The sequence below is a fragment of the Scyliorhinus torazame genome, chromosome 1 (genome assembly GCF_047496885.1).
Source record: "Scyliorhinus torazame isolate Kashiwa2021f chromosome 1, sScyTor2.1, whole genome shotgun sequence".
NCBI lineage: Eukaryota > Metazoa > Chordata > Chondrichthyes > Carcharhiniformes > Scyliorhinidae > Scyliorhinus > Scyliorhinus torazame.
The window spans coordinates 409,900,741-409,918,909 of record NC_092707.1 but is presented as its reverse complement, the minus strand read 5'-3'; the positions used below and the strand labels follow the sequence as shown (position 1 = coordinate 409,918,909).

At 49.9% G+C, this 18,169-nt stretch overlaps 1 protein-coding gene across 1 annotated transcript in view; it reads right to left on the bottom strand.

Moving 5' to 3' along the window:
* The window catches only part of LOC140422770 (uncharacterized), a 99,544-nt gene that overhangs the window by 8,903 nt on the left and 72,472 nt on the right, over nt 1-18,169 (bottom strand). The window contains exons 5-7 of the mRNA XM_072507716.1: nt 8,433-8,583; nt 4,554-4,597; nt 2,855-2,907 (exon numbers count right to left, since the gene is read on the bottom strand). Coding sequence (XP_072363817.1) covers nt 2,855-2,907; nt 4,554-4,597; nt 8,433-8,583 — 248 coding nt within the window. The remainder of the gene's footprint in view (nt 1-2,854; nt 2,908-4,553; nt 4,598-8,432; nt 8,584-18,169) is intronic.

Genomic DNA, 18,169 nt, shown 5'->3' with positions numbered 1-18,169 from the left:
CACATTTTTCACTTCACTCCAGAGTTTGGGTCCACGGTGACTTTCTCACGGACGGAGAGGCTCAAAAAATCACCCCTCAAAAGATGACAGCTCAAGTTTCAGGTTGGAAACCCACAGAAACTGTCTCCAACTTTAACCTGGTCACATAGAAGGTGCTAGAAACTTTTCAAAAAATGTCTGAAAATATAAATAAGCCGTGATGATGCAAGTCAGTGTTTGAGAGAGAGAGAGAGAGAGAGGAAGAAAGAGAAATAAAGAGCTTGCGACAGAATGAAGGAGAGAGGGTGGTGGCACGCGTGAGGGAGAGAGCAGTGATGCAAGAGTGTGTGTGTGTGAGAGGGTTTGTGTGTGTGAGGGTGTGTGTGTGTGAGGCGGTGTGTGTGTGTGTGGGATAGAGGGTGTGTTGTGAGAGACGGTGTGTGTGTGAGATAGAGGGTGCGTGTGTGAGATAGAGGGTGTGTGTGTGTGGGATAGAGGGTGTGTGTGTGAGACGGTGTGTGTGTGAGATAGAGTGTGTGTGTGAGAGACGGTGTGTGTGTGTGAGATAGAGGGTGTGTGTGTGAGATAGAGGGTGTGTGTGTGAGATAGAGGGTGTGTGTGTGAGATAGAGGGTTTGTGTGTGAGATAGAGGGTGTGTGTGTGAGATAGAGGGTGTGTGTGTGAGATAGAGGGTTTGTGTGTGAGATAGAGGGTGTGTGTGTGGGATAGAGGGTGTGTGTGTGGGATAGAGGGTGTGTGTGTGAGATAGAGGGTGTGTGTGAGTGTGTGTGTGTGTGAGATAGAGGCTGTGTGTGTGAGAGACGGTGTGTGTGTGAGATAGAGGGTGTGTGTGAGTGTGTGTGTGTGTGAGATAGAGGGTGTGTGTGTGAGATAGAGGGTGTGTGTGTGAGATAGAGGGTGTGTGTGAGTGTGTGTGTGTGAGATAGAGGCTGTGTGTGTGAGATAGAGGGTGTGTGTGTGAGATAGAGGGTGTGTGTGTGAGATAGAGGGTGTGTGTGTGAGATAGAGGGTGTGTGTGAGATAGAGTGTGTGTGAGAGACGGTGTGTGTGAGATAGAGGGTGTGTGTGTGGGATAGAGGGTGTGTGTGTGAGAGATAGAGGGTGTGTGTGTGAGATAGAGGCTGTGTGTGTGAGATAGAGGGTGTGTGTGTGAGATAGAGGGTGTGTGTGAGATAGAGTGTGTGTGAGAGACGGTGTGTGTGAGAGACGGTGTGTGTGTGTGGGATAGAGGGTGTGTGTGTGAGATAGAGGGTGTGTGTGTGAGAGACGGTGTGTGTCTGAGATAGAGGGTGTGTGTGTGTGGGATAGAGGGTGTGTGTGTGAGACGGTGTGTGTGTGAGAGACGGTGTGTGTGTGTGTGGGATAGAGGGTGTGTGTTGTGAGATAGAGGGTGTGTGTGTGAGATAGAGGGTGTGTGTGTGAGATAGAGGGTGTGTGTGAGAGACGGTGTGTGTGAGAGACGGTGTGTGTGTGTGGGATAGAGGGTGTGTGTGTGAGATAGAGGGTGTGTGTGTGGGATAGAGGGTGTGTGTGTGAGATAGAGGGTGTGTGTGTGAGACGGTGTGTGTGTGAGAGACGGTGTGTGTGTGTGTGTGGGATAGAGGGTGTGTGTGTGAGATAGAGGGTGTGTGTGTGAGATAGAGGGTGTGTGTGTGAGATAGAGGGTGTGTGTGTGAGATGGAGGGTGTGTGTGTGTGATAGAGGGTGTGTGTGAGTGTGTGTGTGTGAGATAGAGGGTGTGTGTGTGGGATAGAGGGTGTGTGTGTGAGATAGAGGGTGTGTGTGTGTCGGGATTGGATTGGATTTGTTTATTGTCACGTGGACCGAGGAACAGTGAAAAGTATTTTTCTGCGAGCAGCACAAACAGATCATTTAGTACAAGAAACAAAAATACATAATAGGGCAACACAAGGCCCACAATGTGAAGACATAGACACCGGCATCGAGTGAACCATACAGCAGTATTAATCAGATCAGTACATAAGAGGGTCGTTAGGCGTCTGATAACAGTGGAGAAGAAGCTGTTTGTGTTCTCAGACTTTTGTATCTTCTGCCCGATGCCCGATGTGTGTGTGTGTGTGTGTGTGTATGGGAGAGAGAGAGAGTGTGTATGGATTTGGATTTTGTTTATTGTCACGTGTACTGAGGCAGGGTGAAAAGTATTTTTCTGCGAGCAGCTCAGCAGATCATTAAGTACATGAAAATAAAATAAAAGAAAATACGTATTGGGCAACACAAGGTACGCAATGTAACGACATAAACACCGGCATTGGGTGAAGCATACAGGGATGTAGTGTTAATCAGGTCAGTGTGTGCGTGCGCATGCACGTGTGCATGTGCGTGTGTTTGGAGTGGGAAGTTGTGAAACTTCCTCCCCAGGTTTAAACTAACCTTCTGAGTTATTGTTAACTCCAGATTTCTGCAGTTTATTAGTGTGCGGCTGTTTGAGGGTGCATGAGGGTGTATGAGAGGGTTGTGCATGAGGGTGTGTGCGATGTAGTGGGAAGTTATGAAACTGCCTCCCCAGATTTGAACTAACCTTCTGAGTTACTGTTAACTCCAGTTTGCTGCAGTTTATCAGTAAATTGGTTCACAGAACCCATGGATTTGAAAAATATGCCACCACCAACTTTAAAAATAATTGAAAACACGTTGTGCAGACAGACAGGTGGAGCGGGGAAATCAGAGCAGGTTGTCTATCACTCTCCTGTCTGGAACAGAAGGATTGATTTGTAAACTTACAGTAACATTCAAACTCCTCCTCTTTAATTGATGTGGTGCCTATTTTGGGAAACGGCAGCAAATCTAAAATGCAGCAAAGAACAGCAGTTAAGCCCCATTTCCATTTCCTTACCAAAGGAGCAGAAGGAGCTTCTTCAACCTCTTGATTGCTGCTCCATGTTTTATCTGAAAGAAAAGACAAAGATGTTTCTTCAGAATAAATCCATGTAAAGGTCGAGCTCTGGAAACTTGGAATGACAGCAAATGAAAATTCCGGAGTGACTTGGGCAGTTTTCCCAGGAGACATGAGGCCTCCTCTCCGTTATAAAGTTCATCAGAGAAATCAGCAACTCACAGAACAGGAGGAGGCCATTCGGCCCATTGAACCTGTGCTGGTTCTTTAAAGGGCCATTGTGCCCAATCCCACATTCCTGCTTTTCATCCGGAATCCTGTAAATTCCTGAGGCATACACAGAAACATGGAAAATAGAAGCAGGAGGAGGCCATTCGGCCCTTCGAGCCTGCTCCCCCATTCATTATGATCATGGCTGATCATCAAGTTCAATACCCTGATCCCACCTTCCCCCCATATCCCTGGATTCCTTTAGCCCCAAGAGCAAAATCTAATTCCTTCTTTAAATTACACAATGTTTTGACCTCAACTATGTTAGCCGGTTAGCTGCTGTTGTATAAAGAGTCAAAAGTTCTGCTCCTTTTCCACAAACACCTTTAATTTACTTCAACAGACTCTGCTCAAAACTCTAACATCACATCACCTGACACAAAGGCCACCTGAAGCCTCTTTACATATCAGTGTCAATTATTGGATACTTAACTTAAGACAACTAATAGGAATGTCTCTTAACCCATTACTTAACAAACGACTTTCTGTGGTAGCGAATTCCACAGATTCACCACTCTCTGGGTGAAGAAATTTCTCCTCACCTCAGTCCTAAAAGGTTTACTCCTTATCCTCAAACTATGACCCCTAGTTCTGGACTCTCCCACCATCGGGAACATTCTTTCTGAATCTACCCTGTCTAATCCTGTTAGAATTTTGTAAGTTTCTATGAGATTCCCTCTCACTCTTCTAAACTCCAATGAATATAATCCTAACCCACTTAGTCTCTCCTCATAGGACAGTCCCACCATCCAGGATTCAGCCTGGTAAACCTTCGCTGCTCTTCCTCCACAGCAAGTACCTGCCCAACTCTCTTTTAAGATGATTTCTGGAATCAGCTTCCTCCACATTTTCAGGGCGAGCGTTTCAGATCCCGACAATTCTCTGAGTGAAAAACATTTCTCTCCATCTCTCCTCTCGATCTTTACCCAACGATTTTAAATCTCTGATCTCTAGTTGTTAACCCACTCGCCAGAGCAAATAGTTTTTCTCTCTCGATTCAATCAAAAACTCTCATATCAAACTAATCGGTCAACTCTTAACCATCTCTATTGCCAGGAATTGCTCTGAGAACTGACAATGTGATCACTCTACAAGGATATTCCAGACGCTGGTGAAATATAGGAGGCCGTTCCGTGGACTTTCTATGTCTGAAAGTTTATCTTTTTGGGGTCACTCTCTGTAACATTGCCACCCTGAGGGTATGTCTCACACTCTGCAGCTACAGGGCTGGGGACAGCCTCCAACCATCTTCATTCTGTCCGATGTAGCTTTACAGCATTTAATAGTAAACTTTGCAAATCAGACAAATAAATTGGTCAAATTATTAGCATGTTAATTACATCCCAAAACTAACAGCATCAAAGGGGTATCTGGGATCGAGAGTAATTCCCGGTGAGCGTTGCAACAATGGTTGAATTAGTTTACTCACCGTCCACTGTTGCATACACAGGGTTCTGGTCTTCATCAGGGATCCTAAAGAAATGCCACACATTAGCTTCATTGCAGCGTTACTGCAAGGTCACACTCTTGGCGGAGACGGAGTTTAGATTTTCCAACATGGGCCTTTGATTCCAGTTTTTAAGGACAATGACACGGATGAGCCAGATATCCGGAATCATTTCCTAAATAAGCAGAATTGGCTCCACAATGTGACCCAAATCAGAAGGCATGCTGGGAAGTTTGATCAAGCTCATGCATCTTATTCTAATTTCAGACTTTGGAAGTGAAAGAGTTGTTTGAGAAACTTCTCATTTTGCAATGATTTCACATCCGGGACAAGAAGCAGCTGTAACATCAGAGAAATGAACGATTCACCTTTGGTCTCCCGGAGGGAGCGAAGACCCTTGTTTCCAATTTCCACGCCTGGATAAGTTTAGAAACATCTTGGGTGGGATTCTCCGAGCCTCCACGCTTAAATCGCGATTGGCGCGGGGGCGAAGAATGCCCGCGATCGGGTCCGACGCCGAGACGTGATTCTCCGCCGACCGGAGAATCAGCGCCAGTCACGCGCAGTCGATGCGGCGCCAGCTGGGGGCCGTTGAAAGAGGCCCCACGGCGATTCTCTGCGGTCGACCGGCCGAGTTCCGTCGACGTGGTTCCCGTATGGTTTCACCCGGCGGGCGCTCGGTGTCGCGGCTGCAGTAGCCGTCCTGGTTGGGGGGGGTGGGGTTGTGGGGGATCAGACTCCGGGGGGGCATTTCTTCTTCAGCGCCGGGCCACTAAAGGGCTCCGCCATGTTGCGCAGGGGCCGGCGTGAATACGGCAGCCGCGCGCGTGCGCGGATCCGCGGCCTGCCGCCGTATGCATGCGCGGATCCGCAGTCGGAAGTGCTGCGGCCCGTATCGGAAGCCGGAGCTGCGTTAAGCACTCCAGCGCCGTGCTGGGCCCCTGTGGGGTGCAGAATTGCTGGGCCAAGAGGCCCATTGACGCCAGCGTGAAACACTCTGGTGTTTACTCCGGCGGCAACACTTTGCCGCGATTTGGGGGAATCCCTGCCCTTGTGTCTTAATATCAATAAACCGATCATTTAGAAAATATTTCAGCCCTGATTGATTTATTTTGCCTCCCGTATCCCAAAGAGTGAGAGAGAAAGGCCAGAGCGAGGAGCAGTGGACACAGGGAGTTTGGGATGGGAACAAGGTGACAGCACCTGTCTCAGTCTCTTCCCTTTCTCCTGGGAGCTCAGGATTGGTGACGTTAATCTTTATATCACCGAATCACACAGATTCTGCAGAAGAGGCCCTTCGGCCCATCGAGTCTGCACCGATGCATGACAAACACCTGACCCGCCGACCTACTCCCATTGACCAGCACTTGGTCCATAACCTTGAATGTTATGACGGCTAAATGCTCATCCAGGTACGTTTTAAAGGATGTGAGGCAACCCGCCTCTCCCACCCTCCCAGGCAGTGCGTTCCAGACCCTCACAACCCTCCCAGGCAGTGCGTTCCAGACCCTCACCACCCTCCCAGGCAGTGCGTTCCAGACCCTCACCACCCTCCCAGGCAGTGCGTTCCAGACCCTCACCACCCTCCCAGGCAGTGCGTTCCAGACCCTCACCACCCTCCCAGGCAGTGCGTTCCAGACCCTCACCCCCCTCCCAGGCAGTGCGCTCCAGACCCTCACCATCCTCCCAGGCAGCGCGTTCCAGACCCTCACCATCCTCCCAGGTAGTGGGTTTCAGACCCTCACCACCCTCTGGGTAAAAAGGATTTTCCTCTAATCCCCTCGAAACTGCCTGCCCCTCACCTTGAACTTGTGACCCCTTGTAACCGACCTTTCATCTCAGGGGTACAGCTGCTCCCTATCCACCCAGTCCATGCCCCTCATAATCTTGTCCACCTCGATCAGGTCACCCCTCAGTCTTCTCTGCTCCAGAGTAAACAACCCAAATCCATTCAACCTTTCTCCATAACTTCAACGTTCCATCCCAGGCAACATCCTGGTGAATCTCCTCTGCACCCCCTCCAGTGCGATCACACCCTTCCTATAATGTGGTTACCAGGGGCAAAATTCTCCAGAAACGGCGCAATGTCCGCTGACTGGCGCCCAAAACGGCACAAATCAGACGGGCATCGCGCCGCCCCAAAGGTGCGGAATGCTCCACATCTTTGGGGGCCGAGCCCCAACATTGAGGGGCTAGGCCGACGCCGGAGGAATTTCCAACCCGCCAGCTGGCGGAAAAGGCCTTTGGTGCCCCGCCAGCTGGCGCGGAATGACATCTCCGGGTGGCGCATGCGCGGGAGCGTCAGCGGCCGCTGACAGCATTCCCGCGCATGCGCAGTGGAGTGAGTCACTTCCGCTTCCGCCATGGTGGAGACCCTGGCGGAGGCGGAAGGGAAAGGGTGCCCCCACGGCACAGGCCCCCCTGCGGATCAGTGGGCGCCGATCGCGAGCCAGGCCACCGTGGGGGCACCCCCTGGGGCCAGATCGCCCCGCGCCCCCCCCAGGACCCCGGAGCCCGCCCGCGCCACCTTGTCCCGCCGGTAAGGTAGGTGAATTAATTTACGCGGCGGGACAGGCATTTTAGCGGCGGGACTTCAGCCCATCCGGGCCGGAGAATCGAACGGGGGGCCCGCCAACTGTCGCGTCGCGATTCCCGCCCCCGCTGAATCTCCGGTGCCAGAGACTTCGGCAACCAGCGGGGGCGGGATTCACGCCAGCCCCCGGCGATTCTCCGACCCGGCGGGGGGTCGGAGAATTTCGCCCCAGAACTGCACACAGTGCTCCAGCTGTGGCCTCACCAAAGTTCTATAAAACTCCAACATGACCTCCCTGCTTTTGTAATTGATGCCCCGATTGATAAAGGCAAGTGTCCCATCTGCCTTTTTCACCCCCCTATTAACCTCCCAACTCAGTAAACACAAAGCATGTCACACTTTGAGAAAGGGCTGGAAACAGTGCGGACTTCTCCTGGGAAATCTGATCCATCTCATTTCTATCAAAGCAATGCAAACTGTGCAGATGTCCATGGTCACACCACCCAAACCAGACTGGTCAGGATTCCCCTGGGCTCCCAGTGAATCCACAATGAATACTGGGATTTTCCGCTATCTGGGCCATGCACTCACTGCTGTCTCGTTACAACCTGGAAATTCCAGCGCCCATTTTGCACAATATTCCCTGGAACATTTTAATGTTTTGAATGTTAGTTACGAAACACCGAGACATCTGTCATTCACTGACAGTGAAAGTTATATCAGTTTTTGAAGACATGCTAGAGAGCTCTCCACTGCAAGCTGATTAAGCTGTCAGGCGTTAGTGAGGAAACAGGAGAGATTCACTGGGATTGGGTCTGGTGTCAGCAAAACAAATACAAAGAAAGACGGGAGACATTTTTTATCATTAGCAGAACCCAGATTGCAGAGCAATATGATCAAAGGTCTTCAGAATTCTTTAAACTTGGGATAGAAGAGATGGAAGCAGACTTTTACAGGGAGGGTGAAGATTGAGGAGCTCTGGATACAAGGGGACACGGGCACTGAACCAGCACACAGGGCGAGGGGGGCAATTATCCAGCACTAATGTCCGAAGGGCGAGGTTTAGTGCGTCAACTGTTAAAACCATCCTGGCTCTCAGCAGCAGCAGTTAGGTGCCTGTTGGTCAATACTGGGGTGGTTGTGATGCCAGGGCAGTTGGAGATGACTGGCACCAGTCAAGCACTGGCACGTGTTGGTCTCAACAGTAGCAGGTCACACACTTGAACGATAGGCTGCAAGGGGAATGTGGCTCCTCACTAAACGCAGCAAGTTATAAAATAATCACCCTGTGCAGTAACAGTATCAGACACAAGATGAATCATATTTACCCTTGTGTGGACTTCTTTGCAGAGTGCGACCTCTTTTTTACAAGATAACGTGTGAGCAGAGCGAAGCAGAACAAGACAACAAAGGCCAGGATTATACCCGTGCTTAAAACAATCGCATCTGCTGTCCCGGGATTCTGGTCGGATGATTGTTCTGTAAAGTATCAGAATGTTACACACACGGCAGCTTCAGTATATTCAGCTTCAGATATTAGTTCAGCCTCAATCAGAATATTACATCCAGTTCTGGGTATCGCACATTAGGAAGGATGTGAAGGTATCGGAGAGAGAGCAGCAAAGATTCAAGACAATGGATCCAGGGATGAGGGACTTCAGTTCCGGGGATATATTGGAGAAGTTGGACCATTCTCCTGGGAGAGAAGAAGGATCAGAGGATGTTTGATAGAGATGTTCAAAATCACTGGAGTTCTGACCAGAGCAGACAGGGAGAAACTGTTCCCCTTTCTGAAAAGATTGAGACAGAGGGCAAAAAAATAATTTGCAAAGAAGGCAAATGCGAAATGAAGAAAAAACCTCTTCCACACAGCGAGTGGTTAGGATCCGGAATGTACTGTCTGAGAGTGTGGTGGAGACAGATTCAAATAGCGAGTGATTAGGATCCGTAATGTTCTGTCTGAGAGTGTGGTGGAGACAGATTCACACAGCGAGTGGTTAGGATCTGGAATGTTCTGTCTGAGAGTGTGGTGGAGACAGATTCACACAGCGAGTGGTTAGGATCTGTAATGTACTGTCTGAGAGTGTGGTGGAGGCAGATTCACACAACGAGTGGTTAGGATCCGGAATGTACTTTCTGAGAGTGTGGTGGAGACAGATTCACACAGCGAGTGGTTAGGATCCGGGATGTACTGTCTGAGAGTGCGGTGGAGGCAGATTCACACAACGAGTGGTTATGATCTGGAATGTACTGTCTGAGAGTGTGGTGGAGACAGATTCACACAGCAAGTGGTTAGGATCCGTAATGTTCTGTCTGAGAGTGAGGTGGAGACAGATTCACACAGCGAGTGGTTAGGATCCGGAATGTACTGTCTGAGAGTGTGGTGGAGACAGATTCACACAGCGAGTGGTTAGGATCCGGGATGTACTGTCTGAGAGTGTGGTGGAGACAGATTCACACAGCGAGTGGTTAGGATCCGGAATGCACTGTCTGAGAGTGTGGTGGAGACAGATTCACACAGCGAGTGGTTAGGATCCGGAATGTTCTGTCTGAGAGTGAGGTGGAGACAGATTCACACAGCGAGTGGTTAGGATCCGGAATGTACTGTCTGAGAGTGTGGTGGAGACAGATTCACACAGCGAGTGGTTAGGATCCGGAATGTACTGTCTGAGAGTGTGGTGGAGACAGATTCACACAGCGAGTGGTTAGGATCTGGAATATTCTGTCTGAGAGTGTGGTGGAGACAGATTCACACAGCGAGTGGTTAGGATCTGTAATGTACTGTCTGAGAGTGTGGTGGAGGCAGATTCACACAACGAGTGGTTAGGATCCGGAATGTACTTTCTGAGAGTGTGGTGGAGACAGATTCACACAGCGAGTGGTTAGGATCCGGGATGTACTGTCTGAGAGTGCGGTGGAGGCAGATTCACACAACGAGTGGTTATGATCTGGAATGTACTGTCTGAGAGTGTGGTGGAGACAGATTCACACAGCGAGTGGTTAGGATCCGTAATGTTCTGTCTGAGAGTGAGGTGGAGACAGATTCACACAGCGAGTGGTTAGGATCCGGAATGTACTGTCTGAGAGTGTGGTGGAGACAGATTCACACAGCGAGTGGTTAGGATCCGGGATGTACTGTCTGAGAGTGTGGTGGAGACAGATTCACACAACGAGTGGTTAGGATCCGGGATGTACTGTCTGAGAGTGTGGTGGAGACAGATTCACACAGCGAGTGGTTAGGATCCGGAATGCACTGTCTGAGAGTGTGGTGGAGACAGATTCACACAGCGAGTGGTTAGGATCCGGAATGTTCTGTCTGAGAGTGAGGTGGAGACAGATTCACACAGCGAGTGGTTAGGATCCGGAATGTACTGTCTGAGAGTGTGGTGGAGACAGATTCACACAGCGAGTGGTTAGGATCCGGAATGTACTGTCTGAGAGTGTGGTGGAGACAGATTCACACAGCGAGTGGTTAGGATCCGGAATGTTCGGTCTGAGAGTGAGGTGGAGACAGATTCACACAGCGAGTGATTAGGATCCGGAATGTTCTGTCTGAGAGTGTGGTGGAGAGAGATTCACACAGCGAGTGGTTAGGATCCGGAATGTACTGTCTGAGAGTGTGGTGGAGACAGATTCACACAGCGAGTGGTTAGGATCCGGAATGTACTGTCTGAGAGTGAGGTGGAGACAGATTCACACAGCGAGTGGTTAGGATCCGGAATGTACTGTCTGAGAGTGTGGTGGAGACAGATTCACACAGCGAGTGGTTAGGATCCGGAATGTACTGTCTGAGAGTGTGGTGGAGACAGATTCACACAGCGAGTGGTTAGGATCGGAATGTTCTGTCTGAGAGTGAGGTGGAGACAGATTCACACAGCGAGTGATTAGGATCCGGAATGTTCTGTCTGAGAGTGTGGTGGAGAGAGATTTACACAGCGAGTGGTTAGGATCCGGAATGTACTGTCTGAGAGTGTGGTGGAGACAGATTCACACAGCGAGTGGTTAGGATCCGGAATGTACTGTCTGAGAGTGTGGTGGAGACAGATTCACACAGCGAGTAGTTAGGATCCGGAATGTTCTGTCTGAGAGTGAGGTGGAGACAGATTCAAACAACGAGTGGTTAGGATCCGTAATGTTCTGTCTGAGAGTGTGGTGGAGACAGATTCACACAACGAGTGGTTAAGATCCAGAATGTTCTGTCTGTGAGTGTGGTGAAGGGAGATTCACACAGCGAGTGGTTAGGATCTGGAATGTTCTGTTTGTGAGTGTGGTGGAGACAGATTCACACAGCGAGTGGTCAGTATCCGGAATGTTCTGTCTGAGAGTGTGGTGGAGACAGATTCACACAGCGAGTGGTTAGGATCCGGAATGTTCTGTCTGAGAGTGTGGTGGAGATAGATTCACACAGCGAGTGGTTAGGATCTGGAATGTTCTCTCTGAGAGTGTGGTGGAGGCAGATTCACACAGCGAGAGGTTAGAATCGGGAATGTTCTGTCTGAGAGTGTGGTGGAGACAGATTCACACAGCGAGTGGTTAGGATCCGGAATGCTCTGTCTGAGAGTGTGGTGGAGGGAGATTCACACAGCGAGTGGTTAGGATCCGTAATGTTCTGTCTGAGAGTGTGGTGGAGACAGATTCACACAGCGAGCGGTTAGGATCCGGAATGTTCTGTCTGTGAGTGTGGTGGAGACAGATTCAAATAGCGAGTGGTTAGGATCCGTAATGTTCTGTCTGAGAGTGTGGTGGAGACAGATTCACACAGCGAGTGGTTAGGATCCGGAATGGTCTGTCTGAGAGTGTGGTGGAGGCAGATTCACACAGCGAGTGGTTAGGATCCGGAATGTTCTGTCTGAGAGTGTGGTGGAGACAGATTCAAATAGCGAGTGGTTAGGATCCGTAATGTTCTGTCTGAGAGTGTGGTGGAGACAGATTCACACAGCGAGTGGTTAGGATTTAGAATGTTCTGCCTGAGTGTTATAGAGACAGATTTACACAGGGAGTGTTTACGAACTGGAATGTACTGTCTGAGAGTGTGGTGGAGGCAGATTCACACAGCGAGTGGTTAGGTTCCGGAATGTTCTGTCTGAGAGTGTGGTGGAGGCAGATTCACACAGCGAGTGGTTAGGATCTGTAATGTACTGTCTGTGAGTGAGGTGGAGATAGATTCACGCAGCGAGTGGTTAGGATCCGGAATGTTCTGTCTGAGAGTGTGGTGGAGACAGATTCACACAGCGAGTGGTTAGGATCCGGGATGTACTGTCTGAGAGTGCGGTGGAGGCAGATTCACACAACGAGTGGTTATGATCTGGAATGTACTGTCTGAGAGTGTGGTGGAGACAGATTCACACAGCAAGTGGTTAGGATCCGTAATGTTCTGTCTGAGAGTGAGGTGGAGACAGATTCACACAGCGAGTGGTTAGGATCCGGAATGTACTGTCTGAGAGTGTGGTGGAGACAGATTCACACAGCGAGTGGTTAGGATCCGGGATGTACTGTCTGAGAGTGTGGTGGAGACAGATTCACACAGCGAGTGGTTAGGATCCGGAATGCACTGTCTGAGAGTGTGGTGGAGACAGATTCACACAGCGAGTGGTTAGGATCCGGAATGTTCTGTCTGAGAGTGAGGTGGAGACAGATTCACACAGCGAGTAGTTAGGATCCGGAATGTACTGTCTGAGAGTGTGGTGGAGACAGATTCACACAGCGAGTGGTTAGGATCCGGAATGTACTGTCTGAGAGTGTGGTGGAGACAGATTCACACAGCGAGTGGTTAGGATCTGGAACGTTCTGTCTGAGAGTGTGGTGGAGACAGATTCACACAGCGAGTGGTTAGGATCTGTAATGTACTGTCTGAGAGTGTGGTGGAGGCAGATTCACACAACGAGTGGTTAGGATCCGGAATGTACTTTCTGAGAGTGTGGTGGAGACAGATTCACACAGCGAGTGGTTAGGATCCGGGATGTACTGTCTGAGAGTGCGGTGGAGGCAGATTCACACAACGAGTGGTTATGATCTGGAATGTACTGTCTGAGAGTGTGGTGGAGACAGATTCACACAGCGAGTGGTTAGGATCCGTAATGTTCTGTCTGAGAGTGAGGTGGAGACAGATTCACACAGCGAGTGGTTAGGATCCGGAATGTACTGTCTGAGAGTGAGGTGGAGACAGATTCACACAGCGAGTGGTTAGGATCCGGAATGTACTGTCTGAGAGTGTGGTGGAGACAGATTCACACAGCGAGTGGTTAGGATCCGGAATGTACTGTCTGAGAGTGTGGTGGAGACAGATTCACACAGCGAGTGGTTAGGATCCGGAATGTTCTGTCTGAGAGTGAGGTGGAGACAGATTCACACAGCGAGTGATTAGGATCCGGAATGTTCTGTCTGAGAGTGTGGTGGAGAGAGATTTACACAGCGAGTGGTTAGGATCCGGAATGTACTGTCTGAGAGTGTGGTGGAGACAGATTCACACAGCGAGTGGTTAGGATCCGGAATGTACTGTCTGAGAGTGTGGTGGAGACAGATTCACACAGCGAGTAGTTAGGATCCGGAATGTTCTGTCTGAGAGTGAGGTGGAGACAGATTCAAACAACGAGTGGTTAGGATCCCTAATGTTCTGTCTGAGAGTGTGGTGGAGACAGATTCACACAACGAGTGGTTAAGATCCAGAATGTTCTGTCTGTGAGTGTGGTGAAGGGAGATTCACACAGCGAGTGGTTAGGATCTGGAATGTTCTGTCTGTGAGTGTGGTGGAGACAGATTCACACAGCGAGTGGTCAGTATCCGGAATGTTCTGTCTGAGAGTGTGGTGGAGACAGATTCACACAGCGAGTGGTTAGGATCCGGAATGTTCTGTCTGAGAGTGTGGTGGAGATAGATTCACACAGCGAGTGGTTAGGATCTGGAATGTTCTCTCTGAGAGTGTGGTGGAGGCAGATTCACACAGCGAGAGGTTAGAATCGGGAATGTTCTGTCTGAGAGTGTGGTGGAGACAGATTCACACAGCGAGTGGTTAGGATCCGGAATGTTCTGTCTGAGAGTGTGGTGGAGGGAGATTCACACAGCGAGTGGTTAGGATCCGTAATGTTCTGTCTGAGAGTGTGGTGGAGACAGATTCACACAGCGAGCGGTTAGGATCCGGAATGTTCTGTCTGTGAGTGTGGTGGAGACAGATTCAAATAGCGAGTGGTTAGGATCCGTAATGTTCTGTCTGAGAGTGTGGTGGAGACAGATTCACACAGCGAGTGGTTAGGATCCGGAATGGTCTGTCTGAGAGTGTGGTGGAGGCAGATTCACACAGCGAGTGGTTAGGATCCGGAATGTTCTGTCTGAGAGTGTGGTGGAGACAGATTCAAATAGCGAGTGGTTAGGATCCGTAATGTTCTGTCTGAGAGTGTGGTGGAGACAGATTCACACAGCGAGTGGTTAGGATTTAGAATGTTCTGCCTGAGTGTTATAGAGACAGATTTAAACAGGGAGTGTTTACGAACTGGAATGTACTGTCTGAGAGTGTGGTGGAGGCAGATTCACACAGCGAGTGGTTAGGATCTGTAATGTACTGTCTGTGAGTGAGGTGGAGACAGATTCACGCAGCGAGTGGTTAGGATCCGGAATGTTCTGTCTGAGAGTGTGGTGGAGACAGATTCACACAGCGAGTGGTTAGGATCCGGGATGTACTGTCTGAGAGTGCGGTGGAGGCAGATTCACACAACGAGTGGTTATGATCTGGAATGTACTGTCTGAGAGTGTGGTGGAGACAGATTCACACAGCAAGTGGTTAGGATCCGTAATGTTCTGTCTGAGAGTGAGGTGGAGACAGATTCACACAGCGAGTGGTTAGGATCCGGAATGTACTGTCTGAGAGTGTGGTGGAGACAGATTCACACAGCGAGTGGTTAGGATCCGGGATGTACTGTCTGAGAGTGTGGTGGAGACAGATTCACACAGCGAGTGGTTAGGATCCGGAATGCACTGTCTGAGAGTGTGGTGGAGACAGATTCACACAGCGAGTGGTTAGGATCCGGAATGGTCTGTCTGAGAGTGAGGTGGAGACAGATTCACACAGCGAGTGGTTAGGATCCGGAATGTACTGTCTGAGAGTGTGGTGGAGACAGATTCACACAGCGAGTGGTTAGGATCCGGAATGTACTGTCTGAGAGTGTGGTGGAGACAGATTCACACAGCGAGTGGTTAGGATCTGGAATGTTCTGTCTGAGAGTGTGGTGGAGACAGATTCACACAGCGAGTGGTTAGGATCTGTAATGTACTGTCTGAGAGTGTGGTGGAGGCAGATTCACACAACGAGTGGTTAGGATCCGGAATGTACTTTCTGAGAGTGTGGTGGAGACAGATTCACACAGCGAGTGGTTAGGATCCGGGATGTACTGTCTGAGAGTGCGGTGGAGGCAGATTCACACAACGAGTGGTTATGATCTGGAATGTACTGTCTGAGAGTGTGGTGGAGACAGATTCACACAGCGAGTGGTTAGGATCCGTAATGTTCTGTCTGAGAGTGAGGTGGAGACAGATTCACACAGCGAGTGGTTAGGATCCGGAATGTACTGTCTGAGAGTGTGGTGGAAACAGATTCACACAGCGAGTGGTTAGGATCCGGGATGTACTGTCTGAGAGTGTGGTGGAGACAGATTCACACAGCGAGTGGTTAGGATCCGGAATGCACTGTCTGACAGTGTGGTGGAGACAGATTCACACAGCGAGTGGTTAGGATCCGTAAAGTTCTGTCTGAGAGTGAGGTGGAGACAGATTCACACAGCGAGTGGTTAGGATCCGGAATGTACTGTCTGAGAGTGTGGTGGAGACAGATTCACACAGCGAGTGGTTAGGATCCGGGATGTACTGTCTGAGAGTGTGGTGGAGACAGATTCACACAGCGAGTGGTTAGGATCCGGAATGCACTGTCTGAGAGTGTGGTGGAGACAGATTCACACAGCGAGTGGTTAGGATCCGGAATGTTCTGTCTGAGAGTGAGGTGGAGACAGATTCACACAGCGAGTGGTTAGGATCCGGAATGTACTGTCTGAGAGTGTGGTGGAGACAGATTCACACAGCGAGTGGTTAGGATCCGGAATGTACTGTCTGAGAGTGTGGTGGAGACAGATTCACACAGCGAGTGGTTAGGATCCGGAATGTTCTGTCTGAGAGTGAGGTGGAGACAGATTCACACAGCGAGTGATTAGGATCCGGAATGTTCTGTCTGAGAGTGTGGTGGAGAGAGATTCACACAGCGAGTGGTTAGGATCCGGAATGTACTGTCTGAGAGTGTGGTGGAGACAGATTCACACAGCGAGTGGTTAGGATCCGGAATGTACTGTCTGAGCGTGTGGTGGAGACAGATTCACACAGCGAGTAGTTAGGATCCGGAATGTTCTGTCTGAGAGTGAGGTGGAGACAGATTCAAACAACGAGTGGTTAGGATCCGTAATGTTCTGTCTGAGAGTGTGGTGGAGACAGATTCACACAACGAGTGGTTAAGATCCAGAATGTTCTGTCTGTGAGTGTGGTGAAGGGAGATTCACACAGCGAGTGGTTAGGATCTGGAATGTTCTGTCTGTGAGTGTGGTGGAGACAGATTCACACAGCGAGTGGTCAGTATCCGGAATGTTCTGTCTGAGAGTGTGGTGGAGACAGATTCACACAGCGAGTGGTTAGGATCCGGAATGTTCTGTCTGAGAGTGTGGTGGAGATAGATTCACACAGCGAGTGGTTAGGATCTGGAATGTTCTCTCTGAGAGTGTGGTGGAGGCAGATTCACACAGCGAGAGGTTAGAATCGGGAATGTTCTGTCTGAGAGTGTGGTGGAGACAGATTCACACAGCGAGTGGTTAGGATCCGGAATGTTCTGTCTGAGAGTGTGGTGGAGACAGATTCACACAGCGAGTGGTTAGGATCTGTAATGTACTGTCTGAGAGTGTGGTGGAGGCAGATTCACACAACGAGTGGTTAGGATCCGGAATGTACTTTCTGAGAGTGTAGTGGAGACAGATTCACACAGCGAGTGGTTAGGATCCGGGCTGTACTGTCTGAGAGTGCGGTGGAGGCAGATTCACACAACGAGTGGTTATGATCTGGAATGTACTGTCTGAGAGTGTGGTGGAGACAGATTCACACAGAGAGTGGTTAGGATCCGTAATGTTCTGTCTGAGAGTGAGGTGGAGACAGATTCACACAGCGAGTGGTTAGGATCCGGAATGTACTGTCTGAGAGTGTGGTGGAGACAGATTCACACAGCGAGTGGTTAGGATCCGGGATGTACTGTCTGAGAGTGTGGTGGAGACAGATTCACACAGCGAGTGGTTAGGATCCGGAATGCACTGTCTGAGAGTGTGGTGGAGACAGATTCACACAGCGAGTGGTTAGGATCCTTAAAGTTCTGTCTGAGAGTGAGGTGGAGACAGATTCACACAGCGAGTGGTTAGGATCCGGAATGTACTGTCTGAGAGTGTGGTGGAGACAGATTCACACAGCGAGTGGTTAGGATCCGTAATGTTCTGTCTGAGAGTGTGGTGGAGACAGATTCACACAACGAGTGGTTAAGATCCAGAATGTTCTGTCTGTGAGTGTGGTGAAGGGAGAATCACACAGCGAGTGGTTAGGATCTGGAATGTTCTGTCTGTGAGTGTGGTGGAGACAGATTCACACAGCGAGTGGTCAGTATCCGGAATGTTCTGTCTGAGAGTGTGGTGGAGACAGATTCACACAGCGAGTGGTTAGGATCCGGAATGTTCTGTCTGAGAGTGTGGTGGAGATAGATTCACACAGCGAGTGGTTAGGATCTGGAATGTTCTCTCTGAGAGTGTGGTGGAGGCAGATTCACACAGCGAGAGGTTAGAATCGGGAATGTTCTGTCTGAGAGTGTGGTGGAGACAGATTCACACAGCGAGTGGTTAGGATCCGGAATGTTCTGTCTGAGAGTGTGGTGGAGACAGATTCACACAGCGAGTGGTTAGGATCTGTAATGTACTGTCTGAGAGTGTGGTGGAGGCAGATTCACACAACGAGTGGTTAGGATCCGGAATGTACTTTCTGAGAGTGTGGTGGAGACAGATTC